This window comes from Leopardus geoffroyi, chromosome B2 (genome assembly GCF_018350155.1).
Source record: "Leopardus geoffroyi isolate Oge1 chromosome B2, O.geoffroyi_Oge1_pat1.0, whole genome shotgun sequence".
Taxonomy (NCBI): Eukaryota; Metazoa; Chordata; class Mammalia; order Carnivora; family Felidae; genus Leopardus; species Leopardus geoffroyi.
In genome coordinates, this window is record NC_059332.1 from 117,058,406 (window position 1) to 117,074,915 (window position 16,510).

Genomic DNA, 16,510 nt, shown 5'->3' on the forward strand with positions numbered 1-16,510 from the left:
ATTTTTCAAATTTATGATGGTCAGTTTTCTTCAAAAGCTACTCAATTATTGGGGTGCCTCAGTCAGTTGAGTTTCTGACTTTGGCTCAGGTCATGATCTCAGGATTTATGAGTTTTAGCCCCATGTGGGGCTCTGTGCTGACAACTTAGAGCCTGGACCCTGCTTGGATTCTGTCTCCTTTCTTTGCATACCCCACGCCCCCACCACTCATGCTCTGTCTCAAAAACAAACATTTAAAAAAATCTGTTTACTCAATTATTTTGAGTACTATTGTAGATAACAGGAGCCAAGATGCTCTTGAATTAACCAATTAAAGAAATACAGATAATATCAGGTATTAGGAATTATGTGTGAAAACTATCTTATGATCAAGTTCCCCCCCCTCACCCCTTGTAAGATATCAAAGAGAGGAAAAAAAAAAAAAAAGGAAAACCGCGATAGACCTCATTCCTTCTGCCTCTCCTCAACACTTCCAACTAAATTCACAGCTTCTAGTTCCTATGTACATCTTGGCCTGCCACAGTAGGCCTCGGTTCCCATCACTCCAAAACAACTTGCTCTCTAGAAGGTCAGCCCTGAACGTGTAAACTTCAGCTTCAATGGTTACTACTCAGCCTTCGTCTGGTTCACTTCTCTCAATTATTTGACAGAGGTGACCATTTCTTACTTGCCAAATCTGTGGTCTTCCCAGACACGTATGACTTTTACTCTTCTGGTCTGAACTGCTCCTTCCAAAGCATCTCTTCTTTTATGCATCCCTTAAGTAGCAGGCTACCACAAAGTTGTTCTGAGCCTTCTCTTGCCTGCACATGCTCGGGGATGATTCTTTCTGTTCCAGTGGCTTTAACCATCACCTCCAAGCAAATATTTTCTAAATATCCACCTTTCAAAGAAATCTTTCTTAAAGGAGATCTCATTTCTTTTAAATTTTTTTTTTAACCATTTATTCATTTTTTGAGAGACAGACACGGAGCGTGAATAGCAGAGGGGCAGAGAGAGAGGGAGACACAGAATCCGAAGCAGGCTCCAGGCTCTGAACTGATAGCACAGAGCCCAACATGGGGCTCGAACCCACGGAATGTGGGATCATGACCTGAGCTGAAGTCGGACGCTTAACCGACTGAGCCACCCAGGTGCCCCAAAAGAAATCTCATTTCTAACTGTTCAGGCTTTTCATACATCTCAAGTTCAACAAATCCTCATTGTCTCTCCCTACCAGACTCATAGCACTCCCTTCTCACTTCCCCCAATCTCTTCATCCTAAACCAGTACTTCCCATTCTGGGGTGCAATGGAAAACATCATGATCTTCTCCCAGGAGTCTTTAACACCTCCCTCAGTCCTCTCCATCCAAAAGAATCATCAAGTCCTCTGGACCCCAATGCTGGAACGGCAATATAACTCATGGTCACTTATTTTCATTCTGAGTCTCATCCTTTCTGGCCTGGTCTAGTCTGTGGTATCCTAACTGGGCTTCCAGCTTAAATACCACAGCCTCCTTTAACAATTACCCTATCAACAGCCTCTTCCTCTAGACTCCCACTAAATTGTAATCTATCATTAGCTGCACCCATTTCTGTCTCCCTCCAATCACAGTCCATTTGCTGAGAATACATTCCCCATCACCAGCCCATATTAATGGTATTCGCAAATCTAAATCTAGTGTTCTGTGGAAATGTATCAGATGATTGATTTTTACATCACCAAAATATAAACCACAGTTTGTGGTTTGCAGCACTCAGCAAGCACTAAAATGTTTGGAAAGGAGGAAACAAGGAACAAACAGATAGCCATGTTTTTTTCCTGAACCTTTAAAAAAATTTTTTTTAATGCTTATTTTTAAGAGAGACAGAGCATGAGTGGGGGAAGGGCAAAGAGAGAGGGAGAGAGGCAGGGAGAGGAGGAGAGAGAGGAGAGAGAGAGAGAGAGAGAGAGATAGAGAGAGAGAGAGAGAGAACACAGAATCCGAAACAGGCTCTAGGTTCTGTCAGCACAGAGCCCAACACGGGCCTTGAACTCAGGAACAGCGAGATCATGACCTAGGCCAAAGTCAGACACTTAACCGACTGAGCCACCCAGGTGCCCCATTTTGTGAACCTTCAAAGTATTCCTTATAACAACAATTTCTAAGGAACTCACAGTATGTTGTAAGGCATTATTTAATAATGTCTCAATAATTTCTTAATAAAGAATTATCCCTTCCCCATTTTTAACATGAAGACAAGCTTAAGGATGAACAAGTCATGTCCTAGAATGCGTTTCCAGATTCTTGGACAAAAGGTGATATATAATCTCTCAACAGTTAATTCTTCTTGTCCTCAGAATTTTCTCTTGCCTAATACAACTGGGTGATATAAACAACCAAAGCTAAGATGCCTCAGGAGTTCTCACATTGAAATGAAGAGTTTTAAAGTCACACACACACAATGATCAAATCACTTCCTTTTTGTAACAAGACTACGGTCAGGTGAAAGAAAGAAAAATTTAACTGATCTACTATTCAGAACTGGGCCACTCTCTTTGACTTCCTGTCCAAGGTAACTACCTTCTTCACTTTGGCCCTGGCTGGAGGGGAATGTGACTGAAGGCAGAGAGCACACGAAGGCCACCATTTTGTAAAGATCATAGGAGATACAACAAGAGAAGAACTGAGCTGCTCAGGTGCAAGGAAGGGTGAACATCAAAAAAGGAGCAAAGACAGTGAAGAGTGGACTGCTTTCTCTGAAGCTTACCTGAGTTCCTTTGGTTGAGAAATCAAGGCTTGAAATCTCAAGATAAAAAGCTTACTTTTGACAAAATCAGTGCATATTGGTTTTAGTTGGAAATACCATAGAAGCAGCTTTTCTGGCAACCAATCTGTTTCCCTTATACAGTATGCAACTATGTGTGAAAATAGCTCATGAAACCCTTCAAAGAAATCTTCAGGAGTTTAAGAAATAACTATATGGAGTGAGGGGGATTCTAATGTTTCATATGAAACCCTTTCTACCAGAGTCAAGTTACCCCATGTAGTACTTAGGTTAGAAGTGAAAAAGAAGCTAGATGCCAAGTCCAAGTTCTAAGATGTGAGGCCAACTGAAACGGAAGGAAAATTACTATTGCCGTACTTGTTAAATGTAAGATTTGAGAAATCAAAAAACTCGGAAAAAACAAGACAATGGAGTGGGACCTTCATCAGCCAGAGCAGCTAACACCAACTGAAGAGGCTTAGGATTATCCTTCGAGCAAACAATGCATCAGGCAGGAAAAGGAACTAGGTCGGAGTTTGTTTTCTCCCTGGACCTCCTGGTCTGAGTTGCAGAAGAGAATTCCATCACTTACTATAAATGAAACAAATCATATTTAAAATGGAGTTGACTTTGAAGTAGAGAAAACGTGGAATGGAATGAGTTCTGTGCCCTTTACAGTGCCACAGATCCCCTAAGGAAGAGTTACAGTCAGTGATTTCCAGGTAGAAAAGTAATAGGGCATTGAAACCAACAACCCTGAATGAGATAGAGAGAATACTGTATCTGATAATACTGCTCAGGATACTCCTAATAACAGTCAAGTTTATTGAATATTATCAGGCAGATACACTGCTGAGTCCTTTTATAAATTGATTCTAGTAGACTGCCAAGAAGCATTCCTGATATTCTCATTATACAAAGTAGAAAATGAGGCCTAAGTGGTTTGTCTTAGGTCACATTAGGTAAGCCGGGTAGTCGGGCTCCAGCACCCATCTCACCTCTTAATATATTACATAATTGCATAAATTCCAAAAACTAGTTAGCCCAGTATTCAAGGCTAAGGCTCTCTGTACTCCTCCTCCTTCTGCTAGCTGAAACCTCATTTATTTGTTCCCTTGCACAGCAGAATTTCTAGGAGTCACCGAATACTCACACTTGGATTTTTCTCTCACTCTCTCTTAACCTGGCAATAATCTGTCTTCGATCCCTGTCACTTTACCTAAAAGTCAGCAATGACCTCCACATAGTAAACCCAGGGGTCAATTCCTGGCCTTGAGCTCATGTGAGCTGTAAGTAGGATCGGACATGACAGTTACTCTCTTCTCTTTGATTGCCTTTCTTCACTTGACTTCTGGCACCTCACAATGTCATTATCCCAAAGGTCACTTCTCTTCAATCTCTTTTGCTGGTTCCTTCTCTTCATCCTAACCTCTAACATCAGGCATCTCCAAAGCTCATCTCTTGGTGATTTTCTGTACCAGATCCACATTTACTCCTTTGGTGATCTCATGCAAGCTCATGGTTAAAGTTAAAAGTCACGTATGTGCCACTGATCACAGCCCAGACCGCTCTCCCGAACATCTGCACAGATAGCTGCCTATTTGATATTGTCACATGGATGTCCAATAGGCACTTGAAATCAACACACTCACAATGGAGCTCCTGAATTCCTAACTACTCAGAATACCTGATTTACCTTCACCTTTCCAATTTCTGGTGTTGGAAGATTCATACTTCCAATTAGTCAAGTCAAAAATCAAGTCTTATTTTTTTTAATGTTTATTTTTTGAGAGAGAGAGAGAGAGAGAGATTGAGATTAAGCATGAGAGGCGGAGGGACAGAGACAGAGGGAGACACAGAACTTGAAGCAGGCTCCAGGCTCTGAGCTGTCAGCACAGAGCCTGACGCGGGGCTCAAACTCCCGGACTGTGAGATCATGATCTGAGCCAAAGTCAGACACTTACCTGACTGAGCCACCCAGGCGCCCTGTGATTAGTCTTCACAAAAAATGCATTCTCCTTCTCTCATACCAGAAACGCTATAGGCTCGAACTTGAAAACTATATCCAGAATCTGACCACGTCTTATCACTCCACAGTTACCGCTCACACCAACAGTGCCCTGTTTCTCTCTCAAAGATGTCTTAAACAATGAATTATAGTTGTCCTAGTACAAGGCCATGATCTCATTCCCCATCCCTGTCCCAGTGTTGGATTCCACCTATTAGTTTTACCTGTTTCACTCCACTCCAGCCCTGCTGGTACCCTTGCTAACCTTTGGTAAACCAAATGCACCACTGCTTTGGGGACTTTGTTCTAATTATTCCCTCTGTCCAGAATGCTCTTCTCCCAGATACATACATGGCAAGTTTCTGACTTCCTTCAAGCTTTTGTTCAGTTATTAGATATTCAATGAAAGCCTATTTACTACTACAGTGAACCTATCACTTCACCTTTCATCCCACTTACCCTGTTCATCTCTTTTCTGGGTCCGTTGCACTTAAATCCTTTCAAAATATTAGAAAATTATACTTATTTTTATTTAATTTATTATTTTGTCCACTGATGTATCTCAAGGGTAGAACATGCCAGGCACATATGTAGATGCCCAATACATATTTATTGAATGAAAAAACAAACCACATATATGCTAAAGACAGAAATCATTAGGCCTCCTTAGACTTCCTTTTTATTTTCATGGTTCACGATCTTTCCTCTTGTCCTGATCCTTCTGCTTGAAACAGACATTGTCAAAAGGTCTCACCTTGGTTCAGAAAACCCCCCTCCCCCTCACCTCTCTCTCTCCCTACTCAACAGGTTAAGAATAAAACAGACTAATAAGTGGAACACAGAAACTCTGAAATTAATTATTATTTATAATTTTCCAAAATCAGTGATTAAAGTGAAAGATCCATGGTGTTCTCACCCAATTGCCTTGTAAATGCCTGGCACTGAGTCTTAACCACTTACCTATAACTCAGGTTCACTTTTAAAACTGCCCATTGTTTAGATGCAAAGGAATCCCTGACCAATACTGCCACCTACTGATCAAGAAGGAGAGAAATCAGTACAAGGAGGCAGAAAATGAGATCCAGTTTAACAAAAATTAGGAAAAGACAATAATGAAAACTTCCATGAAGTCAGTAAAATAAACTGGTTTTCCCAAAGAGCGATAGCAAGGAGTTTACATTGAATTCTATAGAGCAATAAGCAAAGACTGTGTACTTGTAAAAAAAAAAAAAATGACAATGATCTACTTCAGAAAACAGGAAACCTCTTTGAAATATTAACAGGGCAACAAGTCTATAAACACCAGATCTTCAACTTTTCAACCGCAACTAAGAATTAAGATGTTTGAGATTCATAAAAAATATATTTGCTGTTTTTATTGTCCCTCACATACAAACAAAAACTAATGTACCACAAGACTTAAAGTTCACTAGGGGGAAAAAAAAAACACTATAGAAAAAATATCTGGGTTAATTCCAGGGCATTTATATTTGAGGCTCTATACTAAGTTTCTCATCTTTAGAAGTATAGACAGACATCTTTCTTGGTCAATATCTTAAAGGATGTTGTTCAATACCAATGAACACGTACCATGAGTTCCAAGGACTCGAAATGAAATGGCATCTTCATATACACTTACCAAGTTCTGGTATTCTTTTCCTTACCAAAAGCCTCTTGTGTTTCCCTCCCCGCCCCCACATATACCAGGGGAATAGTAAATGTGGTAAAAAGTTAGCTGACATAGGCTTTAAGCAGCCATTTACCTAATCACTATATTCACTCTTTTTTTTTTTTGAAGTTGTGCACTCCCTAAAATGTCTTAAACACTTATTTGAGTTTATATCATCAATTTCTTTCAATAACTTAAACTCTATTAATAAGACGTTTTGAGAAATTGATATATACTGTCAAAATCAGAAACAGAATAAATATAACATGGTTTTAAAAAATCCCAAAGAACGCAAGTTTGCTCAAGGAAAAAAGGCAGGAAACCATTTTAGATCTTCCGCATGTCTTCCCACTTAAAAAATGACGCAGGAGAAAGAGGAGCATAAAAGAAGTGGCTTTTAGCAAAAATAAAAATATAAACAACAATACGGCACATTCATAAACATACAGGATTAAAATAATGCCAAGAGAAGATAATTTAGAAAAATGCATTTAATTATAAAAATCTTTTAAATAAAAAAGCAATGGCACAAAAATCACCACAGTGTTATTGAAGTGATCAGATCCACAGGCTTATGTTCTTATAACAACATGCTAAAAATTTATGACCGTTCTCATTAACAGCATTTTCCCTCCTAATTGGAGTGACATCAAGAGCTTCTGAGAATGTGTAATTGCCCCTAAAATACTACTAAAAGTATCATAAACACAGTCTGTGCAACACTCATGTACATCACCTTTTATTTACTACACTCTAAACTCATAAAATATTGAACATCTCTCACTTCGTTCCTCTTATTTACAGTTCAGAGGCTCATCTACTGTCACAATATGGTTTGTGCACTAAAATCCCTGGGAACAGTACTTTCCACAGCATTTTTAATAAATTTACTCTGATTATCTAAAGTGAGTACACAAACAAGAGCTTGTTCTTATGACTGTGTCATACTCAAAAAAAATAATTCTTCCTGCAGCCTTATTTATGAGTTAGAAAAATCCCTCTTTCAGTAGAATATATTCTCAACCATTACTGGATTATACTATCATGCATATTTATACTAATATGACAATAGGTAAAGCCAGCTAGAACTTCATAAATTTCAGTTAGAAGAATACAGCATACATGAGGTGATCTGGCTTTCGCTGTTATCCATAATCCAGTTATTCGACATGGATAGATTTTAATCATTCTTAGTATATAAACATTGAATAGTTCAGTAGTAATTGGCAGTTTCTGACAGGCTTATTTTCTTGATAGTGGATACGGTTCTGTGCACATACGTCAGATGAACTGAAAACCACGCAAATCACTTCATGTGATACAGCAGGAAGAAGTGGGATGTTATTGTTTGAACAAATGATTCAGAGAGCGGAATATTAACATGGGATAGTGACAGAAATCCTGTTGAAGTCTGTCTCTTTTAAGATGTATTGTCTTCACGACTTGCCAGATATCTGGTATTTGTGATCTTTTTGGTTAAAAAGCAAACCGGAGTTGAGGGAAGGCAGACAAGAGGAGGAGAAAAAGGAGAAAAGAGCACAGATTACTAGGTGTATGATTTTAGGAGAAAACAAGTGAGAGGGAGGACAGGATGGTTTCACATAAAACAAGTGGTCACATCTGGGCGCCTTTCACACAGCAGAATGGTCTCCAAGCTAATTAACTCCCCTTCCTCTCACTCCAGAGATACTTGGGTGCCCATCATATTATTAATAATGAACATAATTCCGGCGGCAGCACAAATCTCTAACTTCTTAAGGCTTCAGAGTGTCATCATTCAGTAGTCAGGTACATTTGAACAAAGAGTCGTGCCATTTCTTTTATTTCCACTCTTGACCCAGCAAGTATACCAAGGAAGTCCTCGTGGGTATTTGCAGCTTCAGTCTCCTATGATGGCTTTGACTTTATAACCCACTCTGCGTTGGGGTTGAGCTGATACAGGTCCTTCATGTAAGTGTCCTCATCGAGGCAGCGTTCTCCTAGCAAAGAGACTTTATTGTATCAGTTGAATACGGTACAGAAGCTGGGGTGCCATTTTAAACTTCTTCCTCGTGGTTTAACTCTAAAATCTTAGACTTCAAAATATCACTCATCCTTTCCCATCTCCCATAATATTGTAAGACTTGGCCAAAATATTGAAACAGTCAACATAGTAGTCTTTCTCTAAAGGAAAGTTTTTCAAATTAATTTAGGAAGTTGAAAATACTTTGTGTGAGGGGCTTTGGTTCACCAAAAGCTAATTCACCGTTATTAAGAGTGGCAATAGTTTGCGATCTACCGAAGAAACAACACTTCATTCTCAATATCGAATAGTAAAAAGCAAGATTAAATATATAAATATTTAAATAATCCTTGCTAATAGAGTTAACAGTTCCAGGCTTCTGACAGAGTTGCTGTTTATTTAAATTTTAAGAGTGAGTCTCCATACTCCCACATTAAATTTTCAATATTGACCAACATTTTTACGTCCCAGAAAAAAATTCCACAAAACTTATCTTAAAATATTTTCAATTATTATTTTGAATTAAACACCATTTCATTTAGTATTTGTTAACAGTTTCACCTGTATCATTTTCAAGGGCTAAAATAAAGAGAAAAAAAAAAGGATATTTTACATCTTCATAGAGAGGAGTACAACCCACTGATAACTGAAAAGGAGCATATAAAATATAAAGCACAGTCAAAATTAATCCACTTATTCTATTTTGATTTCCTAAATTACCAGCCTGTCTGTATTCGTATGTGTATATATCTGCGTATGTGCGTTTGTGCGTGTATTATTTAGTAGGCAATCAAAAATGGCAAAAATAACTTGTGCTTTCACCAAAAATATCCAGGACTGAGCCATAACAAAAATGTAATCCTGGCTTTAAACAAGCACAGCTACTTCCTTTATTAAGATGTGATGTAAGCATATAAAAAGGAAAGAAGTTCTGAAAAACTTCATTATCATTCTAGAAGTTGCTACTATTTTAAGGGAATTTGTCCTTGCTGAGGTTCAACATTAGATGGGCATTTGCACACAGAAGCTCAAATAGAGCCTGTAGAGAAGAGTCAGACCACTGAAAAAATCCACACTATTCATCAGCTATCTACGGTGCACTATATTTAACTTCTAATTTCTTTTTTTCCCCCAAAGATATGAATAAGAAGCATGGGCAATGTCGAATCCGCATATGCGATACAAAGAGAAACAAAATGTGCTTACCAATATTTCCTCCGATTTCATACAAAAAAACTTCCCCTTTCTTAAGAGTCTGGGCAATCCCACTATTAGGGACAAAACAAACTGATTAGTTGTATCATCAAACAGCTTGCAAGTAAATCACTTTAATGTGCTTGGGGAATTCTAGCTTGTGTGGAAAATTCATAACTTAGACACACTGTAATTATCTAACATTTGTATTTTCCCATCTGTTAAGTGTGCCAAGTAGGTAATAAAAATGTCACACCTGTAAATTAAAACAAACAAATGGACTCATACATCTGAAGACAAAATAATAAATCAGCATCTAAATTTGTAAAATTAAAAAGAAAGGGAACATAACACTTTAGCTACCAATACAATTATTAACATGATCAACTACTTTGCATGGGGGCCCAAAAAGTCCTCATCAAACCATAAAAAGAAATGTTTCCATCTTAGTTTTCACACTGCACTTATTCAACCAGTATTTGTCATGTGTTTGCTTTGCTTTGCTGACAACTCCAACACTATGCAAGATGAATGTAAAGAATAGGGCAGGGTTCATAGCCCTCCCTGTGCTGGCCATCCAAGTACAGGACTCACATATACTCCAAGTAGAAGCAAATATTCATTATGAAGACTTCACAAGTAAGAGATGCATTCACAGACTCATGCTCTTCAAAGAATACACTCTTCCAGAACATCAGGTTCAAATAATAAAAGTTGGTAAGATTCAGTGGTTTTCAAAACTCTATGAATTACCGAAGAAGCCAGCTAAAAATTCAGACCTGGAGTTCTAGAAACTCTGGTGTTTGTATGCCTACAACAAGTCCAAGAATCTGCTTTCCAAATGCTCTCTAGCGGGCTGTGGTGCCCGGAAAGGTTTGTGAACCGCTCTTGCAAGGCCCCAAACACACACTCCCTGGAATTGCAGGGAAAAGCAGATCTGACTTTTACTGAAACCATTATGAAAACTACGGTACAGCAGAAGCTGTCCTAACCAACCATCCAATGACTCATCTTGGTTATCCAACTCCAACCACTCTGTTGTCTGTGACATGCTAGACACTTAGGGCTTCATACGCGCTCACATTTAAGACCCTAACCGAGAGACAACTCACTTTTTTTCGAAACTGGTATATGCTGGTTTTTAAAATTAAATAATTATTTACAATATGGTATGTAACCCAATACACTAGGAGTCTACTGAAAGAGTCATTATTTCTATGGAGACCAAGCTGAATGTTTTGGGAGACTTGATAAGAAAACCAAAAAACCAAAAACCGAAAACAACCTAGTCAGGCATTGTTCCACTTTAAAGAAACCTCAACTGGATTTCCTGGTAAATCTGAAGTTTTGCATAATGCTAACCAACAAATCCATAATTAGAGAAAAGGCAACAGTCTTTACCAAGACTGGCGAGTAAATGTGAAATTTACTGTATATTTACTTTATGTCATTCATGTGTTGTTGTCTTTGGCGGAGAAAGTAGGGGTGGAAAAAGGAGGAAGGTAAGGTTCCCAACTGCCCCTACACTGGTGGAATCCAGGTGGTAGAAGAGGGGAATGTGGTGCAAGAGAAAATACATATAAACCCCTACTGAGAATTTCACTTGTATGACCCAAACAGACAGTGCTGTGTGCTTCACGGCCATTCTCCTAGTTCGTTATCACAGGACTGTAATCCGGGTCCTATTACGGTCTACTTTTACACATGAAAAACTTGAGACTTAAAAGAGATTACAAAACTAGCTTAAAATGAAACAGAAAAGTTGGCACTCGGATCCAGATCATCTCCCTCCAGTATCCCCAAGCATAAAGAAAGGAGCTGAGGAATGGTTGGGGGTTTGAGGGTGGGCAATGGATAGAGAAGTTTACCAGACTTTCCTCTGAGTGCAGCAGGATGGCAAGAAGGGAGGAGGTAGAAAAATGGACCCCACTTGAGGGGGGCAACAAATTATTATTTAATAAAAGCATCCCAACCGGAAACTCCAAATAGGCAGAGGACAACTGCCACAAATCCGGTGTCTTCTATAACAGTATGCCTACCACTACCATGCTATCCTTTAAATAGTAAAGTCACGGTTCAATATATTGTGCAACTTCATGGTCATGTATTGCATCATCTGCAAGCACAGCAACAAAAGTACAGACTAAATTGAACACTTGGATCCTAAAAGTAATTGCTGTATAAATTAACTCTATCTAGCCTGAAAGAGCGGCTTCTGTCTGCAGTGTGGCCAGATCTTCAGGTACCCACTCCGGGAGAAGATGGGCAGAGGAAGGGGATTGATTTCATGAAGCAGATGCCCCCTTTAGGGAGCAAAGACATCTGAAAAATTCCAACTGCTCCACGCCTTCATCCCCTAAAACTCCATCTACTCCCAGACTCTGCACCAATGGCCCCAGATCCGTGATGGTTTCTAGATCCTGGTGAGTATGGAGAGTGTCTCAAGGGAAACCTTTGGAGACGAAAACACACCTTCAGAATTCAGCACCATCACCTATGAAATGCGTGACCTCACAAAGTCTCGGTTTTCTTATCAGTGAAACAGAAGTAACATTCGTGCTTACTTCACAGTACTGTTGAGAGGGGAGTTTGTGCCGGCTTACCAAAAGCCCAGATATTACCAATAAGCCTCTCTTCTAGTTCATCACCATCTGTTACTGCACAGGCTCATCTCTTCTCCCAATTTATAAGCCCTGAGGGAAGATACTTTAAAATATATCTTTATACCTCTTCCAACATCTAGCAGAGGGCCCTAAACAGAGCCCAGACATATTGAATACTTGTGGTATTGCATTAACATTGGAGAGGTTTTGGCAGAAGACTTCACTGATGCCCTTGAACAGTAGAATGCAGAGATGAAATTCTATGGAAGGCTAAAACAGAAAATTCATAAGCTGAGATGCCAGTATCCCGGATTTCCCTGAATTGTAAAAAAAAAAAAAAAAAAAAAAAAAAAATTAATTTTCAGTGAGTGGAGATGAGGGGGACACGGAAAGCCCAATACACTTGTTAAACCTCCAAAAACATAAAAAGGGGTATTGTAAAATGTTTCAGAGAGTGTATGCTCTAAAATCAGCAGAGGGGGACAATAGCTTTCAAAGGACTCCTCCTACTCCATCAGCCCCAGAACAAAGGAGGCTGGGTCGTCCCTAAAGGGAAGGTGTGCTCTATGTCCTGGAGACTCCAGAGTTCAAAGAGCTGGTTATCCTCTCTCAATTCTTATACCTTGTTTTTTTTGTTTGTTTTGTTTTCTGTTTTTGAATTTAAGCATTTCTTTTTGTTACAGTTCATAGAAAAAGTTGTATTTTTTTTTTTATTTGTTTGTTTTAAACCCACTGTATCCTACTTAGTGATTTTCCTAATGGCCCACACACAGTAATTAACCTCCAGTCAACATATTCTGGAAAGAATATTGAGGGGTCTCACGTGCCAAGGCCACGGCAGGCACAGGCGCGCTCAGATATCCTGCCTGAGACGGCTCCCCTTGCGCATAAACTACCTCAAATGAACTCAAGTCATTCCAACGGTCTCGTTATCAAGTCTGTTCTTTTCTGCTGGGAAGATGAAATTTTGAAGCACTTCACATCACCCATAGTTTTTTTTTTTTTTTCTTCTTCTTTTTTTAACAGGAGGGAGAGAAAGAGCGCGCGCGTGCGAGTTATATCGTGGAATGATTAAAACAAAACAGGCCTCTACCTTTCTTGGCTGAGAAACCTGGCAAGGACATCACTGGCTTTTAGTTCTTCAGTTAGCTGTATTGCCATGGAAACTTTCGAAAGATGGGGAGCTTGCACTCGAATCACTCCCTGAGGAATGTCAGCCTGCAAAGCAATAATGACACTGGAACAAAGCTGGCGGCAGCTGGAACATGTAACTCTGTACAATGCATTATATGGGAAGTGTGCTTAACTACTACGCATTTTACTTCACTACATAAAAACCTTAACTACTGTATAATGTAATTTGCTAAATTACATCAAACCTCAAATATCCTCTTAATGGTGATAGGGGAACTTTATAATGCCTATGCAGTAATGCTTAATTATTTTTAAAGATGTAAAGAATGACAGCAATAACCATTACTGCCATATTAAGTGCTGATTTCTGAGTATTATCTACTAGAGAGTGCTTCTTCATGCAGCAATTTATGAAATTGAATCAGAAAGAAGTTACTTTGTGTGCTATTGCAATGCATGCGTTTAAAAAAAAATCTTCCTGTGCATTGACAAAATTTCACAGAAATGTTTGTGCCTGGGAGTATTTTTTAAAAATGGCACACACGTTCCTATACATTTGGATTGTGTCTGCTCCTCTCTTGGCTAGTAAGCTTCCACTGTGACCACACACTCTGAACTGATGATGACCAATTCTAATTCCTTTGCCTATAGATGTTAAGAACTGTATGTTTAGTGAGATAATGAAAGATTGTGAGGACTGTCATATCAAAGTATCAGCTATGACATCCGACATATTAGGCTTAATTAATTTCTAATGGTTCCACTACAATAAACAATTTATTATTTATAACTATATGCCATGAACAGGCCTGAGAACAAACAGCATGCATAAATTATGTTTAAAGATAACGCTTTAAATGTTACAAAACCTTGTTTCATTAAACTAAAATTTACTGGGGCACCTGAGGGGCTTGGTCAATTGAGCACCCCATTTCAGCTTAGGTCATGATCTTGCGGTTCATGAGTTCAAACGCCACATTGGGCTCTCTGCTGTCAGCACAGAGCCTGCTTTGGATCCCCTGTCCCCCTCTCTCTGCCCCCCTCTTGCTTGTGCTCTTTCAAAAATAAACAAACATTTGGGGCGCCTGGGTGGCGCAGTCGGTTAAGCGTCCGACTTCAGCCAGGTCACGATCTCGCGGTCCGTGAGTTCGAGCCCCGCGTCGGGGTCTGGGCTGATGGCTCAGAGCCTGGAGCCTGTTTCCGATTCTGTGTCTCCCTGTCTCTCTGCCCCTCCCCCGTTCATGCTCTGTCTCTCTCTGTCCCAAAAATAAATAAACGTTGAAAAAAAAATAAATAAACAAACATTTAAAACAAAACACTAAAATTTCCTAAGTATTGATTGAGTACCAGGCACTGTGCTAGGTCTACTTACTTAGTAGATAAATAAGACACAAATCTTGTAGCAGACAGTATTTTCTGTGCTCACAAAATGATTTCGTTACGGTACATGGTCTTGAATTGCTTCCCCCCAACCCCCGCCAACATAAAGCATGGAAATACCACACATGGAACCAATGTGACTTCTTTTAAAGTTCAACAAAAATAACATGGCTTTAGAATTAGGCTACAACAAAATGTAGGTATCCCCCAAAAGATTTACACTTGCTTTGCGGTAACAAGTGAAATGTAGCACCAGAATAACAAAGAAAAGAAGCAATACTCCTAAAACCGAAAAAGGAGCGTGGGATTATGTAAGACCATGGCTTTGCTCCCCAAAGGGCTGCAAACACCTGTTACATCTGCGGAGACACCACAGGGGGCCTCATGCCAACCTGCGAAACCCTGCTGCCCTCACCTGACCACTCAGTGAGGGGCCACGGGAGCACTCCCTCCCACGGAAGACAGTGCGTTCCAGGGCTGCCCACTGGCCAATCTGCTAGGAGAGGGACTGTGTTCCTAGTGTCCTTTAACTGGTCTTGCTGGGGAAATGTGCTCAGCCCCATCCTTGAAGGATGTCCCAATCCCAACCCACGCCCAGACCTCTCAACGCCTGCTTCTCTCCCATCCAGCCTCGCCCCTTGGCTTGGTCTGTTGACTTCCAATTTCTGGGGCACATTTTTGGCCTGATAACTTCGTCTAGTTTCTGACCTCCACCTCACCCGTAGGGCGCAAATCTAAGTTACCTTTTTCCTTGATTCTGTGACAATTTACTTTCACTTGTAACTTGTGGAAAATGAGCTGCTTCTTGCAATGGATGGGGCATTTAATGGGCTAGTGTGCCTTTTTTTTTTTTTTTTTCCAAGGCAGATATTAAATCAGTGGTGTATCTTCTAACTCAGGGATTATGCTACATGAACTTTTGCCTTGGGTTTCATCTCTAGGCTGTATCCTGCTCTGGTCATTCTACCTGCTGGCCTGGCCTTCCCTATTACCTCACAGGAGGCAGAAAACAAGAAGCTGACAGACAACATGAATGTTGGAGTGAAATTGTAATAGCAACAGTTGAAGCACAGAGTCTGTGTCCATAAAACCCTAATCCACCTTGTCCACTCAAGTGAGAAACAAATACTGGCATTTTGGTTGGATTCCATTATTATTACGATGATGATGATGATGATGATGGGCCTTGAGTGGCAGGCTAGGGTTTGCAGATACCCAGATACTTTATGCTGATTTAGCAAAGTTAGGAAATCTGCTTGACTCATTATGTCAGATATCCTTACATACAGGTTTTCTTTGGCAAAAATAATAGTGAAAAAAACTTCCGAGAATTACATCTTATCCAACCCTAAAATATCAAAAAGGCAGGCAAATCTGTGCTGATATTTAAAGTGAAGATGATAATAATTAAGTTTTTATATATAGAAGGTCTACAATGAATGAGTTATGAAAGCAAAAGGATCCAGAAAAATACATTGCCATTGAGAGTTCAGAGATATGACAAGCTCCCTCCGCTGACTGCCTTTCCCCCCACTATGGTCCCACTATGGGACCCACAATGGTCCTGTGGCACCATTCTATTGTTTGGATTAAAAAGGCCAAATTGGCTACAAACACCCAGGCTTTCCTGTCTTCATGCACGTTTTACTCTTCTGCAATATCTTCTGCTACCAATTTCTTAAGGCCCAACTCAAATATATCAAACTCCATAGAACCTTCCATGATCTACAGGGTCAAAAAGAATCCCCTCTTTCCACTGAAATTGTTTTGTAATGGAATTCTAATATATGAC

At 39.7% G+C, this 16,510-nt stretch overlaps 1 protein-coding gene across 7 annotated transcripts in view; it reads right to left on the reverse strand.

The window, feature by feature from the left end:
- Positions 1-6,878: 6,878 nt before the first annotated feature.
- Positions 6,879-16,510, reverse strand: part of ARHGAP18 (Rho GTPase activating protein 18) — a 194,931-nt gene continuing 185,299 nt past the window's right edge. For 5 of the 7 annotated variants that reach the window (XM_045499538.1, XM_045499537.1, XM_045499541.1 and 2 more), the window contains 3 exons: positions 13,298-13,422; positions 9,614-9,675; positions 6,879-8,384 (listed from right to left, as the gene is read on the reverse strand). In XM_045499538.1, the coding sequence (XP_045355494.1) occupies positions 8,293-8,384; positions 9,614-9,675; positions 13,298-13,422 (279 nt within the window). In that variant the 3' untranslated portion in view covers positions 6,879-8,292. The remainder of the gene's footprint in view (positions 8,385-9,613; positions 9,676-13,297; positions 13,423-16,510) is intronic. The other 2 variants (XM_045499540.1, XM_045499543.1) reach the window with 1 other exon arrangement.